At 41.3% G+C, this 17,708-nt stretch overlaps 2 protein-coding genes across 2 annotated transcripts in view; one reads left to right on the top strand and one right to left on the bottom strand.

The window, feature by feature from the left end:
* LOC137258492 (RNA-binding protein 39-like) overlaps positions 1-17,708 on the bottom strand; it is a 378,418-nt gene that overhangs the window by 89,094 nt on the left and 271,616 nt on the right. The window lies entirely within an intron of this gene.
* LOC137257572 (mucin-22-like) lies at positions 1,075-12,314 on the top strand. The gene is made up of 9 exons (XM_067794897.1): positions 1,075-1,137; positions 3,816-3,819; positions 6,200-6,423; positions 7,167-7,275; positions 7,626-7,793; positions 8,168-8,206; positions 10,011-10,083; positions 11,139-11,177; positions 11,993-12,314. The coding sequence occupies exons 1-9, from the start codon at positions 1,075-1,077 to the stop codon at positions 12,312-12,314; spliced, it is 1,041 nt and encodes a 346-aa protein (XP_067650998.1).

Genomic DNA, 17,708 nt, shown 5'->3' with positions numbered 1-17,708 from the left:
ATTTTGTTAATTACACCTGTGATGAGTGTGAACCACATAGCGCAATATGTAGGTCGCATTTTACTACCGAGATTGGAAGAGGAAATCCAAATGATGGGGTCTTGTTACGAGACATTGCATTGCGGCATTGTGGACATAGGCCTGTTAAGCTCATGTTGCGGTGTCACTGTGTAATTGCAAGTCGTTTCTTCCGCAAACCAAGAAACGGGTTGCTACGGAATTAGCTGTGCCGTAGGAGCGTGCTCTTGGCGTTGGCAACTGACATGCATCGCGACATCGTCGATTACGAGGCACAGACCAGAATAGCGTAGTGAAGTCAATACAGTGTGAGTGAGTGAGTGAGTTTAGTTTTACGCCGCACTCAGCAATATTCCAGCTATATGGCGGCGGTCTGTAAATAATCGAGTCTGGACCAGACAATCCAGTGATCAACAACATGAGCATCGATCTGCGCAATTGGGAACCGATGACATGTGTCAACCAAGTCAGAGAGCCTGACCACCCGATCCCGTTAGTCGCCTCTTACGACAAGCTGAGTCGCCTTTTATGGCAAGCATGGGTTGCTGAAGGCCTATTCTACCCCGGGACCTTCACGGGTCCAATACAGTGTGACGTAATGCACAATGTGTATCTTATCGCCTGATTAAGTACTGTCGGCACTTTCTATCTTTTAGTAAAACATCTTAAAATTTAAAGTTCATCGATCACTTGATTGTCTGTTTATTAACAGGCAGCCATTTCATGCCAGGAATACAGCTCTGTTAGGGCTGTGAAAAGATTTTTTCATAAATTATGTGAATCGAACGTGATACAGAATGGCTTAGCATGCTAACGATTTTCGCGAACACCTGGTGTCATTTGTAACTGTTGGTAGCCCGTGCATACACATCTTAAGGTTATATTACCATTTACACCAAGTGGAATCTGTTTCGGTGAAAAGCCAAGAATGCACATGATTTTCAACTGACGAACTATAGTTCCAGTAACAAGTAACATGTGATTGTATATAGGAAGTGTGCACGCATGTATTTGGAAGAATGACTACTTACTTTGTATCGCTTCCAGTTTCCAAGTATGCTGCGCCTGCATGTTGCCCTGCTACTGACGGCGGTGTTGTGCGCCTGCAGGGTTAGCGCTGTGCCTAATGGAACAGGCGAGTATTCCCATATTTCACTACCGGTTGATTGAATAATGCCGACAGAACGATTTATGAGTTTGAAATGAGGAAAGCATGTCCGTCAGCACTGGCTGCTTCAGTACTATGTAGAATCTGAACCCATGAGACTTTTGCACATTTTTTTAAATAGAGTAACTTGTACAATTACACTATATAAAGCTACTCTGGTTTCAATTTATGGTTGATTTAAGACCGCTACATATAATATAAATTGAGCAATTATTGGTATTAAATCGACGATAGAGGAGAACAGAGTGCCCTTACCATTATAGCACGATAATCGTTTTAAAACCAGACTCTGGCGGGCAAGTGCACAAAGCGTGAAGGGTTCTTCTGGAAATTGCTTGGATTGATGCAGGTGATCATGAAGGACAGGTTATGTAATGTACACAATCGGACATTTTCACATTTATCCCCTGTATGACAATCGACTCTCCATAATTCAAGCTCACCTCGATAGGTTTTGTCGCCGTTAACTTTATTCACGAAAGTTATTGTTATTGTACTATAATTCTGTTCCCACAGGGGTTACTCCTGTCATATCAACGTAAACTCTGTTCTAATGCGGCCCTTTCATGGTCCGAGTGTTGTAGATTCGTGATTGGTTGCAATCAGATTTGGTATTAGTTTTGTAATAGCAACGTTGTTTCAAAAGTGATCACTCGCAAAGCTTCGGTAATATCCGTACGCTTCGGGAAAACGGAAACATTCTTCCTTGCGTGCTGCGCATACATTTCCTTTAGTCAGAACTCATGTAATGGCGGATTAATGGTGTCTCTGTCGCCTCGTTGCCAACGGGCACGCTGTCTATTAAATGTCTTGTGTGCCATGTCAACAAAAACCTCTTGCCGTGTGGTTAGTGCACTCTCTATTGCCAGTTAAATACCGAATGAAATTAAATGAAATACCGAATCTATCCCTCGTATGCTGATAAGCTAACTCCATGGCGGCCGCAATGTTGGATCTAAGTCGATGTAACACGTGTTCTGATTGGACAGAAAGAAGGGAGATAATTCGTATTGCGATATATTGGTGCTCGGGGATTTTACAAGACCAGAGAAAAATGGCCGTCATAAAGTAAATTAGAACAGAGGTTACGTAGGAAGATATGACAGGAACAATCCTCTGTAGTAAGAGAATGCCCTACTAGTCCCAATTTGGAAAAGGCCCGCCAGCTTCTAAGTGGGAAACAATGGCAGTGGAACTGGAAGGACTGCTCATTATGGCCACTTCGGAAGAAGACTAAGGTTTAGTCTCAGAATAAGTATAATTTGATCGGAACAAATTCATTTTAATTGAAAAGGAACCCCAGGGAGACCAAGGATTCAGACTTAAGTCTCTGAAGATATATTATTCTGATAGCAACAACAACAAAAAAACAAAACAAACAACAACAAACAAAAAAACCCATTTCAATCGAAAAGGAGACCCAGGCAGACAAGAGATTCAGAACCTGAGGTAATCTAGACTTACTTCATTTAAGGCTTCAGCACTGCAGAGAAGGCTTGGCTTTCGGCGAAATAATGTGGTTCAGGACTGCGTGACAGAATAATATGGAAACTGACAGTTTAGGACCAGTGTTGTCGATGTCATGCTCGCTATATCTAGATTTTCACATTTATCCTTTGTAAAAGGAATTGTAGCTACCTGTAGAAATTTCCTGCTTCGAAGTTTCTTTCGTGGGATTAGGCTCAAGGAATTCATCTTCAAACCAGTCGCTCTCTATACTTCGAACACATCAAAGATTCAACGAGTTCATTGTATTCATAGGCGGCCAATCGGTCACTTTAATTAGCAGTCCTAAAACTGCCTTTTTGGTACGGTTTGATGAGGCCTCAGCCAATTAGAGTAGAGTATCAGTGAACGCATATACAAGATTCCAGCTTGCATCTCCTCACCTTCCAATCCTAAACACCAAAACCACCAAAAACCATGATGTCATATGTAATGTGATCTCAACTTCTTCAACTTCATCAACCGGTACTGACATGTGTACTCACCACATGCAGAGACGATATAGGAAAGAAACAGCTGTCCCCAAGAGTCTATCAGTAACCATCAGCACTACGGTCTGGCATCAAAGACCATAATTATGGTCTCTGTCACGAGTGCCACCAGCAATATCGTTGTTACCTGTTTGAAGAGTTGGTTTCTATCTGAGTTCGATTTCATTTGTGTGAAGTCCATTTCTGATGTTTCACGGTGGTATTGCTGGTTTATTGCTGTTTTAAAACCCTATGCCAAAGTGGCGGCCTCGCTGCCAAATCTATCACCCGTGGAGATCCGGATTACAATTGGTCTTCAGTAACTCGTTTAGGTGCGATTAATGTACAAACAACAATGGTCACAAGGAATTGCAAGTGGTTCAGGAAATCTCAAAACATTCCTTGTTATCTTACTAACATTGACGGACTTCGATATACCTCCCTTTTTCCAGTCTCAAATTAAATATGAACCTCCCCTACTTTTTCTCTTGTCACTTTCCCTAGGACAAAATTCAGTTGCCGTCGTCACTTTTAGCAGATGTTGCTCGTAAGGTTAACAGCATGAACTCTTTCGATATAGACTGCAAATACTCTCCATATTAAACATTGTGATACAGTACTGGCTGTACGTTACCCAAATTAAATACTTGTAGCAGAGTGAAATTATTGTGTCCCGTTTGACTGCACAGTGTATCAGTGAACACGCACCCACCTACACACAGACACGTAACTTGTTTTAGTAACATACTGAAACATATTCGACGCAGTATATAGAATCTGAAGTCACTCAAGCGCGTTTGAACTTCGGTATCGTCCCTCTTTCAACAGTAGTGGAGACAGCACAACGCATGGGATGAGGATGAATTTCCGACCATACTGCAGGAACCTACAGCGTGAAGTGGGGATTCGACCAAAAAGGACAGTTGTCGCCCCTGTTTTGAGAGACTTCCATCTTCGCAATCGCTTGCGGTAGTGTCGTGGAGTTCTGAACTGGAATCATGGAAACTGGTGTCTGCTTCAGTTGTGAATCACGACTTCTTTTTCACCAGCGAGATGGAAGACAGCGTGTTTACCGTCGAAGAAATGAACGAACGACCTCGTTGGCCTATCTAGGTTTTAGGAACTTGACATAGAAACAGGTTTAATGCAGGAAATAATTGGCACGAACTAATTCATGCTCAATCCCACCATGAAGAGGAATGGTTACAGAAGAAAAGCATTTAGCGGCCAGATCCCTTAAATTGGGGTGCTCGGTACCACTCGGAGGGACTGACTGAAGTGGTGTTTTTATAGTAGCATCCTATCATGTGCCTTGTTTGCACTTTGATAGACTTCTTTGAATTTCAGCGTTTTCTAGACTTCGGCTGTGATTAGGGTTACCCAGTGTTCACTGGAGAAAAGGAAATCGACAAGTAAAACTATTATGGGATGAGATTATTCACGTGTTCGTTCATTTATCATTATCTGCGGTTAATACTAGTATTAATGAATGTTATTAACTGTTATTTTATGTTAACATCTTGTGGTTTATGTTAACAGTTTATAATTAAAGACAAAATGTCATAAAACCAAACATTAAAATCAGTGTCAAAGGTATATATTACCCCAACTATCCATTCGTCCATCCATCCCATTCATCAGTAATTCTGCTTTGTTGGAATATATAGATATAAACAACTGAAAGGTGTTCCATTTTGACGCTTAGCAGGTTCGGAAATGAAGCTTTGATTTGGTGCCTTGGTTTTTCATGAATATCTATAGGTTTTGTGTTGTTCATGTTTCCAGTATCAGATCATATATGCGGAGATCAAGCTGAAAACGTTTGCTTCTGTGTATCTGAAGAACTGATACTTTCCTTCATGTCCATATCACGTTTACAGTTTTTGGTTTTAGACAGGTCACTCATGCTGGCTTGCCATTTAGACGCCGAACGCTCATTTTCGTTTTCATCACAATTCGACTATATATTTATCACTGTCATTTATAGCATTTATTTTTTTTGCATTTTCTATAAATGAACATATGGCTGTAGCACTTACTACATACTACATATACGATGAAACGTGTCAAACACGATCCTGTCAGTCGCCTCTTACCTCTTTCATCTGACACAATCATCTGACATAATCATCTGACACAATCATCTGACACAATCATCTGACACAATTTCATATGATTGTTTGTTTTATGGTTTATGAGCTTTGGTTTGTTTTCTACTGTTTCAACCCATGCTATCTACACCCGGTGCCATCTTGATGTTCCCAGAGCATCGTGGAACAATATTCATGGTATGGGTACGTCTGGAACCGTTTTGATACATATGACGAGGCTGACACTTGCATATGTCATCTTACATTTTTAGGATCTTAGGTAGCCAATATTTTCGTGTTAGTCCGATAGGTTGCAAAGTTGCATATTAAGATAGTACTGAGGACTTGCCCAACGTTTTTAGCAACACCCATGTGTAAGTCCGGTCCTTTGTCATAATGGTACCTGCGCCTATGATTTCATTACATGAAAACCAGCAGTGTGATAAGATTGTCATTGTCACTGTGGCTTCCAACTCATCCAACACACTAAATCCATTCCCTGCTGAGTGAACACAGTTAAGTAGCTCTTGGAGGTTGCCACCACATTTTGTTTTCTACTTGCTAACCTTTCCTGCAATGCTAAAGCCTTATGCAAGGTGAGTCTAGATTTCTCCGCTCTTCGTGGGCTCCTAACAATTCACATGTGTCAATTTGTTACAATCAAAATTATATATTAATATATTTAGAGTCTGGTTGTTAATCACAGGCTAAAACTCATTATTTTCGGCTGAAAAAGCACCTCCAGTGGGTTTCAATCTCACCACTTGAAGACCTTGGGTTTCAGAGAGCTTGCCAAATGCCTCCACTCAATGAAAAAAGGATAGTTCCGGTCAGTCCGACTCGAACATGAACCTGCGGCTTGTAGCACCTGGTGCATTGCTGCAAATGTGTTCGGTTTGACAGCTGAAATTACCAAATACGTAACAGTTATTATTTCTGATTTACAGATTTAATCTTTTTCAATCCTATTTTGGAAAACATCTTCGAGGGACGGTTCAACAACTGCATCACACTGGTTCGGTTTGGTTCGGGTAACGAAGTCCTCACAATCAACTACACCGTCAGCGGAATTGACATATCCCCTGATGATTTCACTGGAGGAAGCTTCTCAATTATTTACCCTAATAATACAGACCCCCTTAAGGTCCCAATTAACTTAACGGACAACTCCGTAAGTAACTCCTGACAGATAAAGTTTGAAACCCTCGGTTGTTTTCTACTTTAATTTGCAAACGATAAAGACATGTACATTGTATAGTATAGACTCGTACCCGTTATATTGAACCACTTGACGTAATTTCCACAGATTTACATAATGTTTCAGTGTGGCATAGATAATTTTCATGAAGTGAGTTTGTAAAATTTGATAGGCAAATGTGAAGCCATCTCTGTTCGACGCGAATAGTTTCAGTTAATTTTTCCGAACCACTATTTAGCTAACATGATCACATTTATCAACTTACGTATCGTTCCACAGTGTACAATCCCATAGGCCGCCATAGTTCTCTGCACTGTCCATATGTTGTTTAACGTGTTGCCATTCGATAAATAAGCAACGGAAAATCAGAATCAACTTTTATAAGTGTATGTAAGATGATTCCTCACAAATGTGCAAAATTTGACTTGGCGCTTACGAAAATGAAATTAATGAAATTTATTTTTGCTACACTACATTAACATGTAGGTCTATGGAAATTACATCGAGTGGCCCAACATAACTGGCACGGGTCAGTATAGCTCCACGGGTAAGTAACATACACTCACTGCCGATGCTACGTAAATTTGAACTCACTCCATTGACCAAAATGGCCTTAATCGGAACGAAAAATAGAGCGAACAAAAAATAAAGAGATGGTCGCTTAAATGTGCCCCTTTCATCTGAATCCTATCTCACCAGTTCCGCATGTATTTAAGGTATGTGACGGTCCTCGAACTATAGTGGTGACGATCACAGGCATCGACAAATGTGTTCCTGTACCAGACAGTGATGTCAGGCACTACATCGTGGTGGATGACGATGGGGGTGAGTTGAAATGAGTGAGTTTAGTTTTACGCTGCGCTCAGCAACATTCCGGCTACATGTCTCGGGCTGTAAATAATCTGTCTGTACCTGACAATCCAGTGATCAACAATATGAGATCGATGTGCGCAATTGGGAACCGATGACATGTGTACACCAAGCCAGAGAACCTGACCACCCGATCCCGTTAGTCGCCTCTTACGACGAGCAGGAGCTACTGGAGGCCAATATTTTAACCCGGACCTTCTCGGGTACCGTAGCTCCTTGGAGTTACAATATACATTCCCGTCTTCTTCACATATTGGCGTACTGAAACATAACATGAACTTTTTATGCATGACAGTGTATTTCAGAATGGACGGCGTGGGATACATCGGAGGGACCTTGCAATTGTGAAACGGCTATGCGAGATCGCTTCAGGAATCGCACGTGCAATGACAAGGGAATTCCCGGACGAACATGTGACGGCCCTGCCACAATAAACGACACGGTATCGTGTGCAGGCGACCCGGCTTGCACAAGTAGGGACACACATTCATTTAACTGGCGAATGACCAGACAAGCTTAGTGTATCCCGAATTCTAGATATAAGAGAACCAATTGGTCAATCGGTCAATCGGTCAATCGATCAGTCGATCAGTCGATCGATCAACCAACCAATCAATCAGTCAACCACGAGTTATGAGCTGGTATTACCTTTTGTAAGGCAAGCCTGAATCCTACTACCTCCAATTTAGTAAGCAAACCAACGAGACAGTGAGTTTAGTTTTACGCCACACCCAGCAATATTTCAGCTGTATGGCGGAGTAAGCATACCAAGGAAGACAGAAGAGGTAGGTTGGTGTAAGCATTAATCGTCATTTGTCTCTCATAATATGTTCAACACTATTTTCAGCCACAACTACACCCATGCCGACGTCTACCACAACGACAGGTGTGTTAAAATAGTATACTTCATTTTCGCCTATGATTATCATAGCTAACTTGGCTGTAACAAATGCCTGTCTGAAACCAAGCAATAGTATATAAACAGCGATTTGTTCCTTGTCATAACACTCCGTGGCAGCTACGTGTCCTACCGTCGTGTAGGTCTTTTTGTTTAGCTGATTAATGTCAACTCGTTGTTTGATCTGCGACAACGGTTATTACGGTTATCAGTACACCCCCTGTACCGACAGTGAATGAGATGACTGTCGACGCTCTGTTTTCACTTGTATTCTTTTGTTTTGTATGTGAACAGTCAAAGATTTAAAACTAGCAGAATTAATCATTTGACAAAGAAGCTTTGGAAGAAATGCGTTTTGACATTCAACGAGTCACTGCACAAGAAGGAAATATACCCGGAAAGTCATCTTCCAACGTTTCTGTACTAACTGGACTCTCCAAAGAAACAGTGATAATTGGATCAGCATCAAGTGTGACCCCCATAAGATCACTACCGATCAACAAATCCTATCAACCTATACCCTGAGTCAAAACATCTGAGTTTGCTGAAGACTCATCATGAAAAGGCAAAATATCTTTTAAAATCAGACATTGAAGAGCTCCAGCATCATTCAAGATAATAATGGGCCGTGGGATAGAATTATTTCCCATGAGCGCCACAGAACCCTCAGAAACAAAGGGCAAAAACTCCTTCCGAACTACAGAATCTGGGGACGGACTCTCTAAAATAAGAGTCTCCTCAGAAGCAGCTGGAAATAACGGCTTAGGCGCGATGGACACAAAACCATTTGGGGAAGCTGTAGCCTGCTTTTTAAGCTGCAGAAATCAAATGACCAGGCAAATGAACCCCTGGAAGTCATAAGCTTAGATCGAAAAGTATGTGACTGTTTGTCACAAGAATTTGAACCTGTTCTAACACAACTTTAACCTGAATATCCTTAAGTCTTACCCGGGGGAAAGCCCTTTTGGCCAGAAAACTTTGTATTACCCACAGACCTAAAAGAACCATTAAGAGTCAAACTATAATCATCTGCCAACATCGCATACGTCGTAAGATCAGAATGAACACTCTGCTTGATATTTTCTATCATACCTGTCTCAAACCATCAAAACTGTGACTTCCTTAGACCCACACCACCTGTTTCCTTTCCATTTCTTTAGCAAACTCTACAAAAATCTCATTGTCCCTTTTATGAGCATTTCCGAACTTCTAACGATAAGCTTCGGGCACTAATTCATAAGCTTAGAAAAGTGTTCTCTTGACAAGATCATAGTCTGAGCACTGCCGCATCGACAAGGCTGAAAGGGCCTCCTGAGCTTTACCCTTCAAAACAGTTTGCAGTAGCATAGTCAACCAGCCCTCTGGCCACTGGAGGATTTCAGCAACGTTTTCACAATGTAGAACATATTTGTCTACTTGTCTCTCATTGAAAGGGGGTGCCAGTCTAGCATTCCTTGCAATGTTGAAAGAGGATGAATTTGAGGGTGGAGATGACTTTTCTAACCTTTCCAGTTCAATTTCCAATTCTTAATTCTATTTCCTTTCTATCTCTTTCTCTTGCTATTTTTTTTTTTTTTTTTGCATTTTAAACTTTTTCATTTCAATTTCTTCCTTTTCTTTTCTATGTTCCATTTTATTTTCTATTTCCATCATTTTCTGTTCTATTTTTTAATTTCCAAATGGTCAGCACATTCCTCCTCAACCATTTCTAAAACTTCTTGTCCAAAAACCCTCTCTCATCAATATAGTTATTCAAAAACAATTTTCAAAATCTGAAATTGCCCCATTGCAGGTTTAGCCACAAGTTTGAATTGTGAAGAAATGTGCAATGAGTTTGATTTGCGCAATTCACTGACTGTCTCAGAGTCAGGGGACTTAAGAAACTTCCCACGTTTAAACACCATTTTTCTAATTCACAATGAACTTGTTGCAAAAAGTGCAAAATAATTAAAATAAAATGTTCGTTTTTCTTCATCTATACAGCTTCTAAAATGCCTTTTAAAGAAGTCTAAAATGTTCAATAATATATTGAGCCAACAATGAGGACGTTACAATGAATCACAAGACAGATTTATATGTGGGCCCGTCAACACAACATCCCGCCTTTATTTATACCTGACACCTGATTCTTAAACATTCTAGCAGAGCGTCGCTGTATTAGTATTCTCACAGAATCTTCGCGATCGACCTCGTGTTTACTACCAGTCAAAACAGATGTTTATACCAAATATTGTATAAGTAAGACTCAAGGGAGGCCACTCTGAAACGTTAACTAAAAAGACGTGCCGATAAAAAAATGTTGCCATATATGATGGGAAATATGACCCATAATAACGATAACCTAATCAATGACCATACAAATTGGAGTGAGTGAGTGAGTTAATATTTAGCGTCACATCGGCAATATTACAGCCATATCGGGACGAGAACAATTTAATTTATATCAATATGAAACTTAATAAATGGAGAACATAAAAACGTGCCATCGAAGTACAGTAAAATACTAGATTATCACAGATATGAACATAAAACTAGCACGTGAAACTAAAACAGTGTAATTAGAGAGGACAATACAATATAAAACAAGGGCTATAGATCACCAACAACTGAAAGGGGGTCACCATACTAGGAACCATTTGGACTTACATACAAATTAGAAAAATAAATCACACCCTCCTAACAGAATCAGTGAATGAATCACGAATTATCAGTTGATTTTACCTTTTGTAAAACGAGCCTGAATCCTAATGCCTGCAGTTTGGTTAGCAAACCAACGAGACAGTGAGTTTAGTTGTACGCCACACCCAGCAACATTCCAGCTGTATGGCGGAGTAAGCAAGCCAAGGAAGACAGAAGGGGTAGGTTGGTGTAAGCATTAATCATCATTTGTCTCTCATAATATGTTCAACACTATTTTCAGCCACAACTACATCCACGTCGACGTCTACTTCAACTACAGGTGTGTATGAAATAGTATACTTCATTTTCGCCTATGATGAGCACAACTAGCTAGGCTGTAACAAATGTGTGTCAGAAAGCAAGCAGCGATTTGTTCAGTTTCATGACATCCTGGGCACATACCTTGGCGTAGGTTACTGGTGGAGCTGGATATTGCCAACTCAGTGTTTGATCTGAGACAACGGCTATTCCTCTAAGAACGGCACACCCTCTGCACCCGCAGCGTAAGACATGGCTATCGGACAGCTTTATTTTTGCTTGTATTCTTTTGTTTTGTATGTGAACAGTCAAAGATTTAGAACCAGCGGAACTGACAGTAGGTAGAACAGCATATGTGTGGCTTTGCGGGCCGAACCGGTTTCAGAGATGCGGACAAACATCGACGTTATTTCATTCCATTGGAAGGGCTATGGTGTGGTGAAATAGATCGCTTTAACGATCACTGGTGTTGTTTAGTCTCGTGTATTCCCGTTCTGTGACTCCCTTTCTAGGTTTGGTTGGATCTTTGGAAAAGACATGAAGTCATGTGTTACGATCATGTCAGCCAACTTGGCTGGAAAGCATCTCAGTATTGATGGGAGTTGGGGTAGCCTGGTGGTTTACCCATCGCTCGTGACGTCAGAGACCTGGGTTTGATTCCACATATGGGTATCTCTGTGAAGCATAGTTCTGGGGTCTACCTACGGACCACCGTATCAATCAATCAGTCAGTCAGTCAGTCAGTCAGTCAGTCAGTCTGCTGTCCCCACTCACTTCATCCTGGGGGTATCTGTTTCTGCGTATCATTCATGTTTAATTCTCTCATCATTGGTTCAGCCACAACCACGCCCACATCCACACCAACGACAACACCCTGGTCAGCTTGGTCACCACCACAACCCTGGTCAGCTTGGTCACCACCACAACCCTGGTCAGCTTGGTCACCACCACAACCATGGTCATCCTGGACACGCCCATGGAGACCATGGCCACGACCGTACCGATGGAGACCTTGGCCACGCCCATGGAGACCTTGGCAACGACCATACCCATGGAGACCTTGGCCACAACCACAACCATGGAGACCTTGGCCACAACCACAACCATGGCCACAGCCGCAACCAGGTTTGTAGAAAATACGATATACACGGTCAAGTGAAAGTAACAGTTCAATGGACCATGAGTATATACGACCAAGTGGATGTAACAGGGCAATGGGTTACGAGTACATATGACCACGTGGAAATCGCAGTGGAACAAGTTATTAGTATCTACGACCACGTGCAAGTAACAGTAAAATGGGTCATGAGTATATGCGACCACGTGGAAGTAACGGTACAATGGGTCATGAGTATATGCGACCATGTGGAAGTAACAGTAAAATGGGTCATGAGTATATGCGACCACGTGGAAGTAACGGTACAATGGGTCATGAGTATATGCGACCATGTAGAAGTAACAGTAAAATGGGTCATGAGTATATGCGACCACGTGGAAGTAACGGTACAATGGGTCATGAGTATATGCGACCACGTGGAAGTAACAGTAAAATGGGTCATGAGTATATGCGACCACGTGGAAGTAACGGTACAATGGGTCATGAGTATATGCGACCATGTGGAAGTAACAGTAAAATGGGTCATGGGTATATGCGACCACGTGGAAGTAACAGTAAAATGGGTCATGAGTATATGCGACCACGTGGAAGTAACGGTACAATGGGTCATGAGTATATACGACCACGTGGAAGTAACGGTACAATGGGTCATGAGTATATGCGACCACGTGGAAGTAACGGTAAAATGGGTCATGAGTATATGCGACCATGTGGAAGTAACAGTAAAATGGGTCATGGGTATATGCGACCATGTGGAAATAACTATACAATGGGTCATGAGTATATACGACCATGTGGAAGTAACACTAAAATGGGTCATGAGTATATGCGACCACGTGGAAGTAACGGTACAATGGGTCATGAGTATATGCGACCATGTGGAAGTAACAGTAAAATGGGTCATGGGTATATGCGACCATGTGGAAGTAACTATACAATGGGTCATGAGTATATGCGACCATGTGGAAGTAACAGTAAAATGGGTCATGAGTATATGCGACCACGTGGAAGTAACGGTACAATGGGTCATGAGTATATGCGACCATGTGGAAGTAACAGTAAAATGGGTCATGAGTATATGCGACCACGTGGAAGTAACGGTACAATGGGTCATGAGTATATGCGACCACGTGGAAGTAACGGTACAATGGGTCATGGGTATATGCGACCACGTGGAAGTAACAGTAAAATGGGTCATGAGTATATGCGACCATGTGGAAGTAACTATACAATGGGTCATGAGTATATGCGACCATGTGGAAGTAACAGTAAAATGGGTCATGAGTATATGCGACCATGTGGAAGTAACAGTAAAATGGGTCATGGGTATATGCGACCATGTGGAAGTAACAGTAAAATGGGTCATGAGTATATGCGACCATGTGGAAGTAACAGTAAAATGGGTCATGGGTATATGCGACCACGTGGAAGTAACGGTACAATGGGTGATGATGGAAGTAACACTAAAATGGGTTACGAGTATATACGACCACTATCATGTAACAGCACAGTGGACCATGAACAGTACCTGTTACAGTATAAACCAAAGTGATCTTCATCTATTTATTAATATTTATTTATTATGCAATGTCTTTTTCTGCGTTTCAACACATATCTACCCTTTTCTGGACGTAATTTGTGAGCCTTTGTCCTTTGTGTAGCAGAGGCTTTTCTGTTATTCGAGATGGAGACAGTGCGTGTATATAATTCGACACCAAAGGCAGGTTTAAGCACGACGTATCCAAAAGTGTATGCACTGTTCAACAAAGCTGAACAGCTCAGTCCAAATTATACAGAAGTTGTAATCAAGTCACTGTTTGAAATTGCTTTATCCATTTACGCTTGGCAAACACAACACGATGTAGGCATACTATAACCGCTTCATTCTAGAAACCCAATTTTACCACCTTTATACTTCATTCTTAAAACAAGATTATGTTATTATATCATTTCGACGATGAGCATTTTCATTATTTTTCACCAATATGTTATAAACCTCTCGAGCTCAAACTGATACATTGGATAACTCCCTTATATACACGGTACTACAAGAGCCGTAAATATATACCCAGTTCAAGCACTCCATATTTAAAAAGTGTGGAATTTGTTTCGCTGGCAGATAAACATTCTCCAAGGGTGCATTCCATGAGGAAGAATTGCTAAATAAATCACTCAAATATATCCACAGGATGAGCCATATTTTACTTGTACAATTTTCAACATTTAGAAACCCGACTGCCTGTTCTATTTAAATTAAATTTTCTTTCTGTATTAACAGGCAAGGGAACTTCAGAATAATGTTTCAATGTCTCTAATCTCTGTAAACCAAAGACAGTGTCAGAAATATACAGAAACCTCTGAAATACAAGATCATTCGGTTTCTTATGTTTATTCGTGAAAATGACGCTATAGCCAAGAGATGTATGGTGAAGTTTGAAAAGTTCAGTATTTCACGAGAGACGATTGCAACTCTCGCCATATCACTTTACGTTTGGAATCCTTCGGTATTCTCTTCGCGTGTATGTTTGTGTCGAAACTCGGATAACTTGAAGTGTCGTCGAAGTTAAACACCGTAACGCTGTTCAGTATGCATCTGAATTACTTTTCTCTTTGGTTTACACGATGACAGTTATAATATGACAGTCCTAGAATAGATACATGTTTCAGAGATGTACGTTTTCTTTGACATTGCTCCAGGAACTACGGAATGGTCTGGGTGGGCATGCACTGGGCCTTGTTCAGCAACCTGTGGCGGTATCCGAACACAGTCGAGAAAAAGGACTTGCACCACGGGGTCTGTCATCACGGAGACACGGACTGTTACCTGTTCTCCTCCATGCAACTAGTCTTAACCCGTACGTAGTAGTCTAGTCTAGTCTTAAGCGTACGTATTGGAGCTCCTTTCCTCTTTTCCTACCCAAACAAGCAAATCGTGACACTGCCAGATGAGGGCATTTTTCAACGCCTAGTCGCTTGGCCACTTCTGTCTGTCTCAGTTCCATCATACTTCACTACTGCTGAATTTATTCCATGTGTAAAGTGTTTACTACGTCTAGTGTTTTATACTTCCCGTTTTTTTCTGTTGCAGGTTTTGACGAACCTAACCGTTGATAGTATAAACACTGAAAGCCATTTTTTGGCCATTAAAATTTGCATGTTCAAACAACCATGTGTATGTTTTTATCACCAATACCAATCACCAATGTTAATACAGTAAACACAGCAATTGTGAATTAAACTGAACACAAATGCATGTCCTGTGCATGAGTTTCGACGTGGGTCAATATGCATTACGAATGGAGCACATGAATGTTAAAAACTGCCGACGATCGGGGAAGCTTTAAGACACAATGTCACACCACAAATAATAAATAATACATTTCTCTCACTATTACTAACTATTTAGTCCCTAGGGAAGTTATCATGCCATATTAAATTAAAAAGTTGCAACGGATAAATGCAACGTTGCATTACATCGACTCTCGGGCCCTCCACCGCCCGAACGTTGCTTCAAAGGAACCAAATAGAGTTATGTCCCTTAGACGGCTCTTGACGAATATCCTGTACACAACTTGTGATTCAAACCACAACACCCCGTGCCTCAGTTTTTGATGTACGGAGCAATTGTTTTCATACCGTACATGGCAAGTATTCAGTGTACGAAAGCTGTTCACGTAGAGAATTCAGTTATTGATTTCAGGGAAGGGATATTAAGTATTTTATTGCATCAATAGGAGACTAAAGTGAGTGCATGTGCCCCAATATATATATCATAGGTCAAACTATTGCCGAAAATGAGTGACATTGTGCCTTTAGTTGTTTGAAGTTTAATCGCTCGAAATAAACACGGCCAATGAACCATGCCATGACTGACGACTGCACAAAGTCACTTGGATGGTCCATCGGAGAATATCTCAAAGTCATGAGGTCATTAGGATGGTTCAACCGGAAATGTCTTAACGCCATGAAACTTGTGGAATGGTCTATCAGGAAATGTCTTAATGTCACGAGGCTTTAGGAAGGGTCCATCGTGGAATGTCTTAACGTCATTTTGCTTTTGGGATAGTCCATCTGGAAATGTCTTAATATTATGAGGCTTTGGGGATGTTCTGTATATACTCGACAAAGGGAGTTATGAATTAAATGCACGGAAACAAAATGAAGAAAACAATGACGCGGGGTCAGGTTTGAAACCACACAGAAAGCATTTGCCAAAACGTAGCATGGCCCAGATATTAACGCAGCTGTTCAGATTAGTGCATATTTCAAGACGTGAATGGTCCACGTGTACGAGCATCATTGTAGTGAATGCCGACGTTGGCTACAGCAGTAATCTAAAAGTCACCACGAACATGCTATGACTTACGGGAGCGCAACCAGACTGGGTAACAGGTATGGCTAATATGGGGATTTCACTGGCAAGAACCTTCAACTGCTGCCAGGCCACCATCAGCAAATTCATAAACCGTGACTAGCAAACAGGTCAGACCCAAGATCGTCCAGGATCGGAAAGACCCAGAGTCGTGAGACTGGCTAGACATCGCTACATCCCTCAGATTCACCTCTAGGGATGATTCGTGACGGCGACATCACTACGACATGACATCAGAAGTTGAACAGCCCCCTGACGACTTGGAATGGCTGGTATACCTACCGAACCGTCTTTAAATGGCCTTGACTCGTCTACCCCGTCAACGATCGCGAGGACTGCAGTGGACTCGAACTGTCCTTCGGGGCAGGCACGTGATTGGGAGAGAGACTCAGTGCTCTTTACAGATGAAATTGCGTTAAAGGTCTTCATTCATTTGATGAAAGGGGTGTCATGGTATGAGGTGGCATTTGTTGAGAACAACAAGAGGATGAGGTTATCATACAAGGAATTCTGTCAAGCGATATGGGTATGAAATGTTAAGATCTTCTGTAGTGCCCATTATTCGACAACAGTCAAAGGGAGACCGCCAGGAAATATATCGAACATCAGGTATATACACAGCACGAAACTACACATTTCTCTTTATACCCTCGGGTGTGAAGTAAGGTTTTGAGCTGCTGATTTCTGTGCTCAAGTTGTGTGCCCTGACATACGTGATGTAGCACACATGGACATATCAGTATTTTGGTTATTTTGTTTTTTCCTGTCGTGGCAAGGCTCGATTCAGTAACAATACACTCAATATGTTTCGGCTAGGCAGACGGAGAAAATATTTTTTATTTTCTTAACTTTAACCTTTTGAATTGTTTTCAGCAGGCGGAATGCATTTATATGAGGATTCTGTTTAAATCGTGAAAAGCTCGCTTGTTGATTTCATTTATCAGTTCTCTGATGTCTCAAATTAAATTAATGACATTAAATTCTAATGTTTCTTTTGGTACACACTAGCGCGAAGGTTATGAACTATATCAGGGAAATATCTTTATGCAAATCCTCGTCAAAAT

This window comes from Haliotis asinina, chromosome 12 (genome assembly GCF_037392515.1).
Source record: "Haliotis asinina isolate JCU_RB_2024 chromosome 12, JCU_Hal_asi_v2, whole genome shotgun sequence".
Lineage (NCBI taxonomy): Eukaryota > Metazoa > Mollusca > Gastropoda > Lepetellida > Haliotidae > Haliotis > Haliotis asinina.
Note: the sequence above shows the minus strand (reverse complement) of the source record. Positions and strands in the feature narration are given on the sequence as shown.